Genomic DNA, 15,800 nt, shown 5'->3' with positions numbered 1-15,800 from the left:
ACGAATTAATTTTAGTTTCCAGGTCATCTTTGTCCAAATCAGAGCTGATCCTTCCATCTGGCTTTCGGACCAGTTCATCATACATAGTGGCAGGACCCACAGTGGACTTAGAAGGCCTGGGGGGGCAGGGGCTGTAACCCTGGTGCTATTAAGTCGTGACATCATTAATCTTGTCGCTTGCTTAGTGCATCTGAGGGTGCAACTCCTTCAGTCACCCTTTTCTGTTTGGGGTGGTCCCTTAGCCATTGTTCAACCAAGGACTACCTGCAAGGCAGCAGGACTATTTAACCATAGCTGGTGCAGGGATTGGTATGCAGCCAGGGCGTATCCACACACCGGCTGGCCTTGTGCTACATACCTAAGGGGTCCCTGCTCCTCCAGTGGACTATGCACGGCAGGGGCGTCCTTTTCCCTGAGCCAGGGGTAAACCTGACCGCATACCCATATGCATATCTTGGTAAGAAACAAATATTTGTCAGTGTACAGTATGAAAAAATGTTTTGACAACTAAAATGTGCATCATAGCTTACAAAAGTCTAGTGTACTTCAAGTCTAGTTTTGAGTTTCCCGAGGCTAGCTTTCCATTCCAAACCTCAGGAGATATTACTTCAGTGTCCAGCGTCTCGTTTGCACTTGTGTCCTTCTGCATTCTGACAAAATTATCTTAATAAATGCTCAATATAACCAATTAATAATGTTCTCTGGCTAATTTAGACTTAGGAGGCTGTTCAGTTTTCATTTTAAAGCTCAAAATAAGGTTTTTGGCTACATTCCGACATTTTTTCTCTTTTATGGCCAACATTGGCTCTTTGTCAGTCAAGGTTGCCGACCCCTGACCTCGACAGTCACTCTGCTCTCCTTCGCTGCCGTTGGTCAACCTGTTGCTTCTTCTGTTGGTCAACCTGCTGTTTCTTCTGTTCTCTCCATGTCTTGTTGTTGCTCAGAGTCCTGACAGCGAGGCTCCGTCCACCGCCGAGGTCGATCTCTTCATGTCAACGCAGAGGATCAAAGTTCTCAATGCAGACACTCAGGTATGGAAACGATGCTTCATCAAACCTAAAAACCTTTGGAAGAGTAACATTTAAACCACTTGAGATGACACGACTTCAAGGTCCCCTTTGTGTTTCAAATATGATGCCCAGACGAGGTTCTCACACCTGGAAAAGTCCTCTTTGTGATTTAAATTATATCTAATTTTATGACTAAATGTAATTTAGTCAATGTTAATGTGTTTTAGTCTTTTTGGTCATTCAATGTATTTTTTTGGTCATTATGTGTCTTTTTTCGGTCATTTTGTGTCTTTTCTGGTCAATTTGTGTCTTTTTGTGGTAATTTTTTGTCATTTTGTGGTCAATTTGAGTCCTTTTTTGCTTAATTTTATGGTCATTTTGTGTCTTTTTTTGGTCAATTTGTGTCTTTTTTTCGGTCATTTTGTGTCTTTTCTGGTCATTTTGTGTCTTTTATGATCATTTTGTGGTCAATTTGTATCTTTTTTGGTCATTTTGTTTCTTTTTTGGGCCACTTTGTGTCTTTTTTTTGGTCATTTTGTGTCTTTTTTGGTCATTTTGTGTCTTTTTTGATCATTTTGTGTCATTTTGTGGTCAATTTGATTCTTTTTTGGGTAATTTTGTGTCTTTTCTGACAAATCCCAAGTATCAAGTTGTTCCTTTCCAAGGAGTCTCTGGCTTGAAGCTGACTGTTACACACTCAGGAGGTCAGAATGGACCTTTAGACTGATAGCAAAGGACTTACATTAAAAGTAACTCTAAAATATAAAAAATATATATTAATGCACAGACAGAGAGATGTTTTAGTTGTTGTCTGCTTCATTATTTGTCCAAAATTCATCGTATCAACTGAGTTTGTCTGATCTGAACTGTGAGATTGGACAGTTTTCCTTTCATTCTGGGTCTTTTTTCGCGAAAATGTCCACTCCACCATCTGGAATACCGGAGGGGCAGAGTGATGGTCGGAGAACAGATAACAGATGTCTGATCTTTCTGGACCACCAGGAGTCTTTAATGGATCTGCCTCTGAGGACCATCTCCTACATCGCCGACATCGGGAACATGGTGGTGCTGATGGCTCGGGGCAAGATGGTTCGTTCCCGCAGCGCTCAGGAGAACCTGGACTCAGCTGAGCAGACCAGCATGGCCGACGACAGGCGGCTGTACAGGATGATCTGCCACGTCTTCGAGTCCGAGGACGTGAGTCCTTCATTATTAACACATTCTTTGTATTTAGTGAGTCAGCTTAGCTAGAAATGATAGAAGGATTGTGCATTTTATGATAAAACCATCAAATTTGATACACTTGTAGCCAAAGACATATAGAACAAAATTAGATGTGGAGGCACGATGAATTTTCTATTTGGCGGCCATCTTAAAAATGACCACCTGTTTTGAGATTAACTTCCACATTAACAATAGATAATATGTGATAGAAACATGACATTTGGTACATTTTTAAAAAATATATGAAAATTGATCTAAAAGCACTTGTTGCTGGCCAATTTGGAAAATAAACCGTCACATTGATCATTTATGAGGATCCATATCTGTATTTTTTGTGTATTTGGCCATAACAGTACTGAATTTGATGCTAATATTACATATTATCCATTGTTAATGTGAAATCTATTATATATTATCTATCTATAAACAGCTGTCACTAGTGGCCATCTTGAAAAATGGCTGCCATATTGAAAATTTGTCATGCCTCCACATCTAATATTGTCATATTGAAAAGTCTTGATCCCTCCACATGTTCTCCATGTCTTTGGCTATAACTGTACCAAACTTTATGTTTCTATCACATATTATCTATTGTTAATGTGGAATTTCATCTAAAACAGTCGTCACTGAGCCATATTGAAAATTCATCGTGCCTCCACATCTAATTTTGTTCTGAACAGTTTTTCCCTGTTAAAATGTTTTTTTTAAGGAGTTTTTCCCTGTGAAAATGTTTTTTAAGGAGTTTTTCCCTGTTAAAAGGGTTTTTAAAGGAGTTTTTCCCTGTTAAAAGGTTTTTTTGAGGAGTTTTCCCTGTTAAAAGGTTTTTAAGGAGTTTTTCCCTGTTAAAAGGTTTTTTTGAGGAGTTTTTCCCTGTTAAAATGTTTTTTAAGGAGTTTTTCCCTGTTAAAAGGGTTTTTAAAGGAGTTTTTCCCTGTTAAAAGGTTTTTTTGAGGAGTTTTCCCTGTTAAAAGGTTTTTAAGGAGTTTTTCCCTGTTAAAAGGGTTTTTGAGGAGTTTTTCCCTGTTAAAAGGGTTTTTTAAGGAGTTTTCCCTGTTAAAAGGGTTTTTTAAGGAGTTTTCCCTGTTAAAATGGTTTTTTGAGGAGTTTTTCCCTGTTTAAAGGGTTTTTTAAGGAGTTTTCCCTGTTAAAAGGGTTTTTAAGGAGTTTTTCCCTGTTAAAATGTTTTTTTGAGGAGTTTTTCCCTGTTAAAAGGGTTTTTTAAGGAGTTTTCCCTGTTAAAATGGTTTTTTGAGGAGTTTTTCACTGTTAAAAGGGTTTTTTGAGTAGTTTTCCCTGTTAAAATGTTTTTTTAAGGAGTTTTTCCCTGTTAAAGGGTTTTTTTAAGGAGTTTTCCCTGTTAAAATGTTTTTTTGAGGAGTTTTTCACTGTTAAAAGGGTTTTTTAAGGAGTTTTTCCCTGTTAAAAGGGTTTTTTAAGGAGTTTTCCCTGTTAAAATGGTTTTTTAAGGAGTTTTCCCTGTTAAAATGGTTTTTTGAGGAGTTTTTCCCTGTTAAAAGGGTTTTTTGAGGAGTTTTTCCCTGTTAAAAGGGTTTTTTAAGGAGTTTTCCCTGTTAAAAGGGTTTTTTGAGGAGTTTTTCCCTGTTAAAAGGGTTTTTTAAGGAGTTTTCCCTGTTAAAATGTTTTTTTTGAGTTTTTCCCTGTTAAAATGTTTTTTAAGGAGTTTTTCCCTGTTAAAAGGTTTTTTTAAGGAGTTTTTCCCTGTTAAAAGGGTTTTTCAAGGAGTTTTCCCTGTTAAAAGGTTTTTTTGAGGAGTTGTTCACTGATAAAATGGGTTTTTAAGGAGTTTTTCCCTGTTTAAAGGGTTTTGTTAAGGAGTTTTCCCTGTTAAAAGGGTTTTTTGAGGAGTTTTTCACTGTTAAAAAGGGTTTTTAAGGAGTTTTTCCCTGTTAAAAGGGTTTTTTGAGGAGTTTTTCCCTGTTAAAAGGGTTTTTTAAGGAGTTTTCCCTGTTAAAATGGTTTTTTGAGGAGTTTTTCCCTGTTAAAAGGGTTTTTTAAGGAGTTTTCCCTGTTAAAATGGTTTTTTGAGGAGTTTTTCACTGTTAAAATTGGTTTTTAAGGAGTTTTTCCCTGTTAAAAGGGTTTTTTAAGGAGTTTTTCCCTGTTAAAAGGGTTTTTTGAGGAGTTTTTCCCTGGCTGATATGAGGGTCTAAGGACAGAGGAAGTCGTACCATGTTCAGTCTGTGAAGCCCTTTGAGGCAAATCTGTGATTTTGGGCTCTATAAATAAAATTGCCTTGACTCTCTCCTCCTCCTCCTCTTCCTCCTCTTCCTCCTCCTCCTCCTCTTCCTCCTCAGGCCCAGCTGATCGCCCAGTCCATCGGCCAGTCCTTCAGCGTGGCCTACCAGGAGTTCCTGCGGGCCAACGGCATCGACCCCGAGGACCTGAGCCAGAGGGAGTACAGCGACCTGCTCAACACTCAGGACATGTACAACGACGACCTCATCCACTTCTCCAAGTCGGAGAACTGCAGAGACGTGAGTCAGCCAGCAGGGGGCAGCACTGACACTGGCATTATTACACTGTTTAACCCTCTGGAGTCCATCTAGTTATTGACAATACACGTTTTATTTACTGCAATAACTCTATTTATATCTGATATGTAGACAAGCTGAGAAAGCCAGTTAAAGTTCAAACACAGGAGCTTTCACAGTGTCACATTTATGTTTCTAGAACATTTTTAAAATGTGGATTTTCTTTCTACAATGAAAACTATTACTATTATTAATTTACATGCAAATAGACTGTTTTGTAGTTTTATTATTTTTTCTGCTGTTTTTGTGTGTATAAATGTTTTTTAAAAATGGTACATTTCCATAGAAACCTGTGTCTTTTGTTTGTATTTTGGGTTCCTGGCAGCTTTATACTTTGTTAATTAAAATAAAATGTAAAATCTGACTGATAGCTAGTTTGTGTGGAGAAAAAGGAGCCATGATGTGATGTAAGGACAGACTGGAAGATGCTGAACACAGACAGACATTAATGCAGGAAGTTGACACATTTGAACCAAAATCTGCTGGACTTCAGAGGGTTAAACTAAGAAGAATATTCCACTTTATATATGTGTTGTAAGCAGCAGTGGGATGTAACTAAGTACATTTACTCAAGTAATGTACTTATGTACAATTTTGAGGTACTTGTACTTTACTTTTTCCAACTTTTTTTTTTTTTTTTTAACTTTTTTTGGTCAATTTGTATCTATTTTGGTCATTTTTACACCTTTTTTGTCCTTTTGTGTCTTTTTTTGTCATTTTGTGTCTATTTTGGTCATTTTTACGTCTTTTTTGTCATTTTGTGTCTTTTTTTGTCGTTTTGTGTCTTTTTTTGTCATTTTGTGTCTTTTTTGTCATTTTGTGTCTATTTTGGTAATTTTTTACGTCTTTTTTGTCCTTTTGTGTCTTTTTTTGTCATTTTGTGTCTATTTTGGTAATTTTTACGTCTTTTTTTGTCATTTTGTGTCATTTTGTGTCTTTTTTTTGTCATTTTGTCTCTTTTTTTTGTCATTTTGTGTCTATTTTGGTCATTTTTTTGTCTTTCCTGTGGTCAGTTTGTGGGTTTTTATGATGGATTTACCAGTTGATGGATCTATTTGACTCGAGGAGGTTTAAAGGGTTTGAAGTTGTTGTTGTTTTTTATTGCTGTGGCTGAAGAGTTGCTGTGGTTGAAGAGTTGCTGTGGTTGAAGAGTTGCTGTGGTTGAACTCAACTCAACTCAACTTTATTTGTAAAGCACTTTAAAACAACCACAGCTTCAACAAAGTGCTGTACACAAACAAACAGAACAAGAGACAATAAAATAAATAAAGAGTTGCTGTGGCTGAAGAGTTGCTGTGGTTGAAGGGTTGCTGTGGTTGAAGAGTTGCTGTGGTTGAAGGGTTGCTGTGGTTGAAGGGTTGCTGTGGTTGAAGAGTTGCTGTGGTTGAAGGGTTGCTGTGGTTGAAGAGTTGCTGTGGTTGAAGAGTTGCTGTGGCTGAAGAGTTGCTGTGGCTGAAGAGTTGCTGTGGTTGAAGAGTTGCTGTGGTTGAAGAGTTGCTGTGGCTGAAGAGTTGCTGTGGCTGAAGAGTTGCTGTGGTTGAAGAGTTGCTGTGGTTGAAGGGTTGCTGTGGTTGAAGGGTTGCTGTGGTTGAAGAGTTGCTGTGGTTGAAGAGTTGCTGTGGTTGAAGGGTTGCTGTGGTTGAAGAGTTGCTGTGGCTGAAGAGTTGCTGTGGTTGAAGGGTTGCTGTGGTTGAAGAGTTGCTGTGGTTGAAGAGTTGCTGTGGTTGAAGGGTTGCTGTGGTTGAAGGGTTGCTGTGGTTGAAGAGTTGCTGTGGTTGAAGAGTTGCTGTGGTTGAAGGGTTGCTGTGGTTGAAGAGTTGCTGTGGTTGAAGGGTTGCTGTGGTTGAAGAGTTGCTGTGGTTGAAGGGTTGCTGTGGTTGAAGAGTTGCTGTGGTTGAAGGGTTGCTGTGGTTGAAGAGTTGCTGTGGTTGAAGAGTTGCTGTGGTTGAAGGGTTGCTGTGGTTGAAGAGTTGCTGTGGTTGAAGGGTTGCTGTGGTTGAAGAGTTGCTGTGGTTGAAGAGTTGCTGTGGCTGAAGAGTTGCTGTGGCTGAAGAGTTGCTGTGGTTGAAGAGTTGCTGTGGTTGAAGAGTTGCTGTGGCTGAAGAGTTGCTGTGGCTGAAGAGTTGCTGTGGTTGAAGGGTTGCTGTGGTTGAAGGGTTGCTGTGGTTGAAGAGTTGCTGTGGTTGAAGAGTTGCTGTGGTTGAAGGGTTGCTGTGGTTGAAGAGTTGCTGTGGCTGAAGAGTTGCTGTGGTTGAAGGGTTGCTGTGGTTGAAGAGTTGCTGTGGTTGAAGAGTTGCTGTGGTTGAAGGGTTGCTGTGGTTGAAGGGTTGCTGTGGTTGAAGAGTTGCTGTGGTTGAAGAGTTGCTGTGGTTGAAGGGTTGCTGTGGTTGAAGAGTTGCTGTGGTTGAAGGGTTGCTGTGGTTGAAGAGTTGCTGTGGTTGAAGGGTTGCTGTGGTTGAAGAGTTGCTGTGGTTGAAGGGTTGCTGTGGTTGAAGAGTTGCTGTGGTTGAAGGGTTGCTGTGGTTGAAGAGTTGCTGTGGTTGAAGGGTTGCTGTGGTTGAAGAGTTGCTGTGGTTGAAGAGTTGCTGTGGCTGAAGGGTTGCTGTGGTTGAAGAGTTGCTGTGGTTGAAGGGTTGCTGTGGTTGAAGGGTTGCTGTGGTTGAAGGGTTGCTGTGGTTGAAGAGTTGCTGTGGTTGAAGAGTTGCTGTGGTTGAAGGGTTGCTGTGGTTGAAGAGTTGCTGTGGTTGAAGGGTTGCTGTGGTTGAAGAGTTGCTGTGGTTGAAGAGTTGCTGTGGTTGAAGAGTTGCTGTGGCTGAAGGGTTGCTGTGGTTGAAGAGTTGCTGTGGTTGAAGAGTTGCTGTGGTTGAAGGGTTGCTGTGGTTGAAGAGTTGCTGTGGTTGAAGGGTTGCTGTGGTTGAAGAGTTGCTGTGGTTGAAGAGTTGCTGTGGTTGAAGAGTTGCTGTGGCTGAAGGGTTGCTGTGGTTGAAGAGTTGCTGTGGCTGAAGAGTTGCTGTGGTTGAAGGGTTGCTGTGGTTGAAGAGTTGCTGTGGTTGAAGAGTTGCTGTGGTTGAAGGGTTGCTGTGGTTGAAGGGTTGCTGTGGTTGAAGAGTTGCTGTGGTTGAAGAGTTGCTGTGGTTGAAGAGTTGCTGTGGTTGAAGGGTTGCTGTGGTTGAAGAGTTGCTGTGGTTGAAGGGTTGCTGTGGTTGAAGAGTTGCTGTGGTTGAAGGGTTGCTGTGGTTGAAGAGTTGCTGTGGTTGAAGGGTTGCTGTGGTTGAAGAGTTGCTGTGGTTGAAGGGTTGCTGTGGTTGAAGAGTTGCTGTGGTTGAAGAGTTGCTGTGGCTGAAGGGTTGCTGTGGTTGAAGAGTTGCTGTGGTTGAAGGGTTGCTGTGGTTGAAGGGTTGCTGTGGTTGAAGGGTTGCTGTGGTTGAAGAGTTGCTGTGGTTGAAGAGTTGCTGTGGTTGAAGGGTTGCTGTGGTTGAAGAGTTGCTGTGGTTGAAGGGTTGCTGTGGTTGAAGAGTTGCTGTGGTTGAAGAGTTGCTGTGGTTGAAGAGTTGCTGTGGCTGAAGGGTTGCTGTGGTTGAAGAGTTGCTGTGGTTGAAGAGTTGCTGTGGCTGAAGAGTTGCTGTGGTTGAAGAGTTGCTGTGGTTGAAGGGTTGCTGTGGTTGAAGAGTTGCTGTGGCTGAAGGGTTGCTGTGGTTGAAGAGTTGCTGTGGTTGAAGAGTTGCTGTGGTTGAAGAGTTGCTGTGGTTGAAGGGTTGCTGTGGTTGAAGAGTTGCTGTGGTTGAAGAGTTGCTGTGGTTGAAGAGTTGCTGTGGCTGAAGAGTTGCTGTGGTTGAAGAGTTGCTGTGGTTGAAGGGTTGCTGTGGTTGAAGAGTTGCTGTGGCTGAAGGGTTGCTGTGGTTGAAGAGTTGCTGTGGCTGAAGAGTTGCTGTGGTTGAAGAGTTGCTGTGGTTGAAGGGTTGCTGTGGTTGAAGAGTTGCTGTGGCTGAAGGGTTGCTGTGGTTGAAGAGTTGCTGTGGTTGAAGAGTTGCTGTGGTTGAAGAGTTGCTGTGGCTGAAGGGTTGCTGTGGTTGAAGGGTTGCTGTGGTTGAAGAGTTGCTGTGGCTGAAGAGTTGCTGTGGTTCCTCCTGCAGGTTTACATAGAGAAGCAGAAGGGGGAGATGCTGGGCGTGGTGATCGTGGAGTCGGGCTGGGGCTCCATCCTGCCCACCGTCATCATCGCCAGCATGATGCACGCCGGCCCGGCCGAGAAGTCGGGACGCCTGAACATCGGGGACCAGATCATGACCATCAACGGGACGAGCCTGGTGGGGCTACCGCTAGGCACCTGCCAGAGCATCATCAAGGTACGCTGATGCTAATGCTAACGCTAACGCTGCAGACTGGGCTCTTATTAACGTTGTTTCTCTGTCATATTTATAGTGATGTCCCAATGAAGCTTCATGAACCATTGTCTTTATTTTCTGAGTCCACTAGATGGCGCTCTCTGTTCAACAAAGAGTTAAAAGTTCACTCAGTTACCATAGTTACCATAGCTTGAGCCTCTTTCTTTAAATCAAGAGTGCCATCTAGTGGAGTCAGAAGATAAAGAAAACGGTTCATGAAGCTTCACTCATTTTATGTCTTTTTTTGGGTTAATTTGTGTCTTTTTTTTGTCACTTTTATATCTTTTTTTTTTTTAATTTTGTGTCTTTTTGGGGTCATTTTATGTCTTTTTTTGGTCAATGTGTCTTTTTTGTCACTTTTATATCTTTTTTTGTAATTTTGCGTCTTTTTGGGGTCATTTTATGTCTTTTTTTCGTCAATTTGTGTCTTTTTTTTGTCACTTTTATATCTTTTTTTGGGTAATTTTGCATCTTTTTGGGGTCATTTTATGTCTTTTTTTGCTCAATTTGTGTCTTTTTAACTTTTCTGGAGTCTCTTCTTGTGTTCAGAGTCAGATTGACTCCAACAGAATCTACAGGATCGTCTCAATAAATCAGAATATGATGAAAAGTCCATTCAGTAGTTCCAGTCGACCAAGTATTGAGTCAGTGCCTTGCAAAAGTATTCTCCCCCCTTGGATGTTTCACTCTTTTGTTGCTTTTACACATGAAATCATGGTCGATATGATTTGGCCTTTTTAAAAAGAATTTGCAAAAAAAAAAACCCTCTTTATTATCAAAGTGAAAACAGATTTTTACAAAATAGTATAAATTAATTAAGTTAAATGAATAAGGTAAAATAAATGATTTTGTGTATCTAACAGTCTGTTTCTGTCTCCAGGGTCTCAAGTCTCAGTCCAGGATGAAGCTGAACATCGTCAGGTGTCCCCCCGTCACCATGGTGCTGATCCGCAGGCCGGACCTCCGGTACCAGCTGGGCTTCAGCGTCCAGAACGGCATCGTAAGACACACACACACACACACACACACACACACACACACACACACACACACACATTCTTGTACTTCTATCTTTGTGAGGGCCCTCATTGTAACACGTTACAAACATGGTGAACAGACGAATAAAATGTAAACTTGAACAGTGTTCCTGTCTCACTCTGACTGACTTCCTGTCAGAATGATTCTTTATTATTCTGAGATCTGAATCATTTCACCTGAGACCAAACATGAAGAGACCAGACTTTATGTGGCGGGGTTCTACTAGCAACCTCGTCAAAATACAAAAATCCAGGCTTAGTCGGGAAATGAATGTTCTCAATTTTTATTCTCCTCCTCTCCAGGTGCAAACTGTGCCAATATGTACAACCCCCCAAAAAATAATAAACAAATAAAACAAAGTAAATGAAGCAAAAAAAAATGCTATATATATATACAAGTACCAAACAAAACAAAATAGAGCAAAATTAGTTCTTCAATAACTCTTTGCACAATAATCAATACTTCACACCTCCAGAGTGTGTTAGCTCTTCTTCTCATCTACCAACCAGAGAGACGTACTTCCTAGTCTGTTGTTTATTGTCTTGGTGATGGTCTGAAACACATTTACTCCCCTGGTCTACATGGGTCGTCTCAGTTTCTGTCTCCACTCTGAGTCCTCTTGTTGTGTATTAATTTGAAGATTTATTAAAATATCAGACATATAGCAGTTTAAAATGCATCACATTTGGTTTGACAAACACACAGAAATCCGACCAACAGTCTCAGTCTCTTTACAGGAAACTCCTGCTTGATTAAGATCAGAGGCCGGCTTTTATTGACTAAAAACTGTTTTTAAACCCGGTTACTAAATGAGGCCGTCATTAATAGAGGCCGGCTTTAAATTGAGGAAATACGGTATGTATAATAATACCAGGAATGGGATTTCTTGGGACTTGCTGTTCAGACCAAGGACCTGTTATGTGTATCCTGAATATTGTAACTGTTTTGTGATATTTGTCAATAAATCAGGGTCGTCTTTCTAGAAACTCTTGTTGTCTCGTTGAGATTTTCCACCATGCTCAGCTCATTATTCTTTGTGTGTTCAGATCTGCAGCCTGATGCGAGGAGGAATCGCTGAGCGAGGAGGCGTCCGCGTCGGTCACCGGATCATCGAGATCAACAGCCAGAGCGTGGTGGCCACGCCGCACGAGAAGATCGTCCAGATCCTGTCCAACGCCATGGGAGAGGTGGGCGGAGCCTAAAACATGAGGGATGTTAGAAACACAAACATTTGTTTCTAACATCACAGTTAGAGCTGGGCGATATCAACCACAAGTCATATCTGATATATTCAGGCTGAATATCAATATACGATATATATCCTGAGTATCTTAATTGTTTTGAAGATATTGTTTTGACTATAATTTACCTACTTTCGTTCTTATTTAATTATCTTATTGTGTAAAGACTTGTTTTTAGGATTGACATTGTGAGCTTTTTCATGCTTTTCAATCTATTCAATTGTTGAATATGGTGAGTTTTTACCTAAAATATTGGCTCCAGTTGAGAGTTTTAGTTGCATGGAGTTTAAATGTTACTATTGTTACTATGTTACTAAGTATTTTCTATCACCAAAACATGCTCGTTTCAAGTATTTCTGGCTTATTTTAATGTAGGACATTTAAGTATATTTAATGGTTTTTCCAGTTTCTAGATATTTTTTACTTACTTAAAGAATTCTTACAAAGAAACATTAACTTACTGCACCGGCAGATAATTTGACTTGTTTCGAGCATTTATTTGCTTAATTCTTGTTATTTATTCCTTATTTTTTGTCAGTTGGTTTTTGCAGTCTAAAGGGTCTAAATGCATGAAAATGTTCAGTTGCAGACCTTTAAATCTGCATTTGTTGTCTTTTTTTGTGCTGCAGATCCACATGAAGACGATGCCTGCAGCCATGTACCGTCTGCTGACAGCACAGGAGCAACCGGTCTACATCTGAATACACCTGGACACACCTGGACACACCTGAACACACCTGGACACATCTCGACACATCTGGACACACCTGGACACACCTGAACACACCTGAACACATCTGGACACACCTGAACACACCTGGACACATCTGGACACACCTGAACACACCTGGACACACCTGGACACACCTGAACACATCTGGACACATCTGGACACACCTGAACACATCTCAGCACACCTGAACACATCTGGAAACATCTCAGCACATCTCAACACACCTGGACACACCTGAACACACCTCATCTCAACACACCTGAACACATCTCATCTCAACACACCTGAACACATCTCAGCACATCTCAACACACCTGGACACACCTGAACACATCTCATCTCACCTGAACACATCTCATGTCTCTCCTGTCCATCATCAGTCCTCCTCTCCCTGATATCTGCTGTCTGATTTCTCTTGACTTGCCTTAATCTGAACAGCGACTTGTCATTATTGATCGTGTCATCGTCAGAATGGCAGCAGGACAGATTATATCACACAGCCGAGTGTTAACGTCTCACAGCCGAGTGTTTACGTCACACAGCCGAGTGTTAACGTCACACAGCCGAGTGTTTACGTCACACAGCCGAGTGTTAACGTCACACAGCCGAGTGTTTACGTCACACAGCCGAGTGTTAACGTCACACAGCCGAGTGTTAACACACAGCCGAGTGTTTACGTCACACAGCCGAGTGTTAACGTCACACAGCCGAGTGTTAACGTCACACAGCCGAGTGTTTACGTCACACAGCCGAGTGTTAACGTCACACAGCCGAGTGTTAACACACAGCCGAGTGTTTACGTCACACAGCCGAGTGTTAACGTCACACAGCCGAGTGTTAACGTCACACAGCCGAGTGTTTACGTCACACAGCCGAGTGTTAACGTCACACAGCCGAGTGTTAACGTCACACAGCCGAGTGTTTACGTCACACAGCCGAGTGTTAACGTCACGTGTTATGTTTGACCAAAGAGACGTCGTGGTGGAGTTTATTGTGTATATTTAGGTGGCAAACAAGAGTAAATATCACCTTTGGTTAAATAGCTGTAATATCTGAATGTACTCTATCATGTTGGACCTATACGTTGTCATGGCGACCAGGATAAAGACGTGGTCGCGTTAAAGGAGAATGCATGTAATATTCTGCTGAATAAACTCTAAAGAAAAGACAATGTCTCTATATTCTGCATTATTTAACAGGGATTAAACCAGTGAAACTTCATTAACCTTTTTCTTTATCTTCTGAGCCCACTAGATGGCGCTCTTGATTTAAAGAAAAAGGCTCAAGCTATGGTAACTATGGTAACAGAGTGATTTCAGCTCTTTGTTGAACAGAGAGCGCCATCTAGTGGAGGATAAAGACAATGGTTCATGAAGCTTCATTGGGACGTCACTAGTAAATATGACTGACTGGTTCTCTCCTGGATTCCTTCTTTCTTTGTTTCCTTGCCTTGTTTCCTCGCATTTCTCCCCTCCTTGTTTCCTCTCCTTCCTCCCCCCCTTGCCTTGTTTCCTCTCCTTCCTCCTCTCCTCGTTTCCTCTCCTTCTTCCTCTCCTTGTTTCCTCTCCTTCCTCCTCCCCTTGCCTTGTTTCCTCTCCTTTTTTCCTCTCCTTCCTCCTCTTCTCGTTTCCTCTCCTTCTTCCTCTCCTTCCTCCTCCCCTTGCCTTGTTTCCTCTCCTTGCCTTGTTTCCTCTCCTTCCTCCTCTCCTTCTTCCTCTCCTTGTTTCCTCTCCTTCCTCCTCCCCTTGCCTTGTTTCCTCTCCTTCCTCCTCTCTTTGTTTCCTCTCCTTCCTCCTCTCCTCTCCTTCCTCCTCTCCTCTCCTTCCTCCTCTCTTTGTTTCCTCTCCTTCTTCCTCTCTTTGTTTCCTCTCCTTCTTCCTCTCCTTGTTTCCTCTCCTTGCCTTGTTTCCTCTCCTTCCTCCTCTCCTTGTTTCCTCTCCTTCCTCCTCTTCTCGTTTCCTCTCCTTCTTCCTCTCCTTCCTCCTCCCCTTGCCTTGTTTCCTCCTTCCTCCTCTCCTCGTTTCCTCTCCTTCTTCCTCTCCTTCCTCCTCTCCTTGCCTTGTTTCCTCTCCTTCCTCCTCTCCTCGTTTCCTCTCCTTATTCCTCTCCTTGTTTCCTCTCCTTGTTTCCTCTCCTTCCTCCTCTCCTTGTTTCCTCTCCTACCTCCTCTCCTTGTTTCCTCTCCTACCTCCTCTCCTTGTTTCCTCTCCTTCCTCCTCTCCTTCCTCCTCTCCTTATTCCTCTCCTTGTTTCCTCTCCTTCCTCCTCTCCTTGTTTCCTCTCCTACCTCCTCTCCTTGTTTCCTCTCCTACCTCCTCTCCTTGTTTCCTCTCCTACCTCCTCTCCTTGTTTCCTCTCCTTCCTTAGCATTAGCAGTGCTAATGACAATAAATAAATATCTCATAACAACAACAACAACCAACCAGATAAATAAACATCTTTAATCTCACTAAAATTCCCAAAGAACCAAACAAACTGGACTGAAAACGTCCAAGAAGACACAAAAAGAAGAAGTAAAAAAGAGATTTATTTAATTGAGTTGTTCTGTAACACTAACGAGTTCACAAACTAAAAAAAAGAAGAAAAATCACAAACAGACATTTAAAAGATCGACCAACATGATTGTCGTCACCACATTCAGATACAAAGACGGACAGATTTCAGATATAAAACATTAAGAAGAAGAATGTGATTGTCTCTGGTTGCAGGTAATAAAACGTGTGTATATATATATAGATATATATATGTCTCCAACATGTCAACATGGTGTTCATGATGCAGTTTAACAGTCAAATCATCCGTCTGCTCTCTGAACCCTCTGGACCAACTCTCATTTACAAAAAAAATGCAATAAAAACTTAACAGATTAATATTTTTTTCTACTTTTTTCTGCATAAACCTCTTAAACACTTCCGCTCTGCTCAAAACTAGAAAATGTTTAAACACTTTTGGCTTTTTAACCCTTAAATGCCAGTTTGACTGAACGATGAAACTGATGTTTTTTATGAAAAACAAACAAACACAAAAATTTAGTTATTTTTCATAAAATAAATGATTTTTTGGCTGGGGCATTGGTTTTTATCAGCCTTGGATATGTCAAAGATTAAGAACAAAAATACATTTTTGATGCATTTTTTTTTTATTGTGTCGTGTCAGATTTAAAATGTAAAAACCTCTTTATTTGAAAAACAGTGACATCATGTCATCAAACTGGCATTTAAAGGGTTAAAATACTCAAAATGATTGAATGTTTGGTAGTTTTTAGCAGGACAGAACTTGTTTAAGAGGTTTATGCAGAAAAAAGTAGAAAAAAATATTAATCTGTAAAGTTTTTATCGCATTTTTTTGGAAGTGGACATTTTCAGCCCGAAGGGTCAGAAAGGGTCGTAAATTTATACACAGTGTATTATTATTATTATTATTATTATTATTATTATTATAGACACATTAGACATTTTTTAATTTAAATTTCATAAAAATCATTCTTCCAAAAATCATGTAATTTTCAGCATCACAGCCAAAATTATTACCAAAACAAAAGTGAAAAATGACAAATATGTCTGAAAATGTCCCGAGTGGTCCCAGAGGGTTAAATATACTTTAACACTTTACAATAA

The 15,800-nt window shown here is 40.9% G+C and overlaps 1 protein-coding gene across 1 annotated transcript in view; it reads left to right on the top strand.

Moving 5' to 3' along the window:
• LOC131992522 (amyloid-beta A4 precursor protein-binding family A member 1-like) overlaps positions 1 to 12,567 on the top strand; it is a 32,677-nt gene extending 20,110 nt beyond the window's left edge. The window contains exons 8-14 of the mRNA XM_059358132.1: positions 945 to 1,031; positions 2,013 to 2,207; positions 4,550 to 4,729; positions 8,920 to 9,132; positions 10,052 to 10,171; positions 11,256 to 11,396; positions 12,080 to 12,567. Of these exons, the coding sequence (XP_059214115.1) occupies positions 945 to 1,031; positions 2,013 to 2,207; positions 4,550 to 4,729; positions 8,920 to 9,132; positions 10,052 to 10,171; positions 11,256 to 11,396; positions 12,080 to 12,151 (1,008 nt within the window). The 3' untranslated portion in view covers positions 12,152 to 12,567. The remainder of the gene's footprint in view (positions 1 to 944; positions 1,032 to 2,012; positions 2,208 to 4,549; positions 4,730 to 8,919; positions 9,133 to 10,051; positions 10,172 to 11,255; positions 11,397 to 12,079) is intronic.
• Positions 12,568 to 15,800: the final 3,233 nt, after the last annotated feature.

Source organism: Centropristis striata, chromosome 19 (genome assembly GCF_030273125.1).
Source record: "Centropristis striata isolate RG_2023a ecotype Rhode Island chromosome 19, C.striata_1.0, whole genome shotgun sequence".
Classification (NCBI taxonomy): domain Eukaryota; kingdom Metazoa; phylum Chordata; class Actinopteri; order Perciformes; family Serranidae; genus Centropristis; species Centropristis striata.
This window is presented reverse-complemented; position numbering and strand designations above follow the sequence as displayed.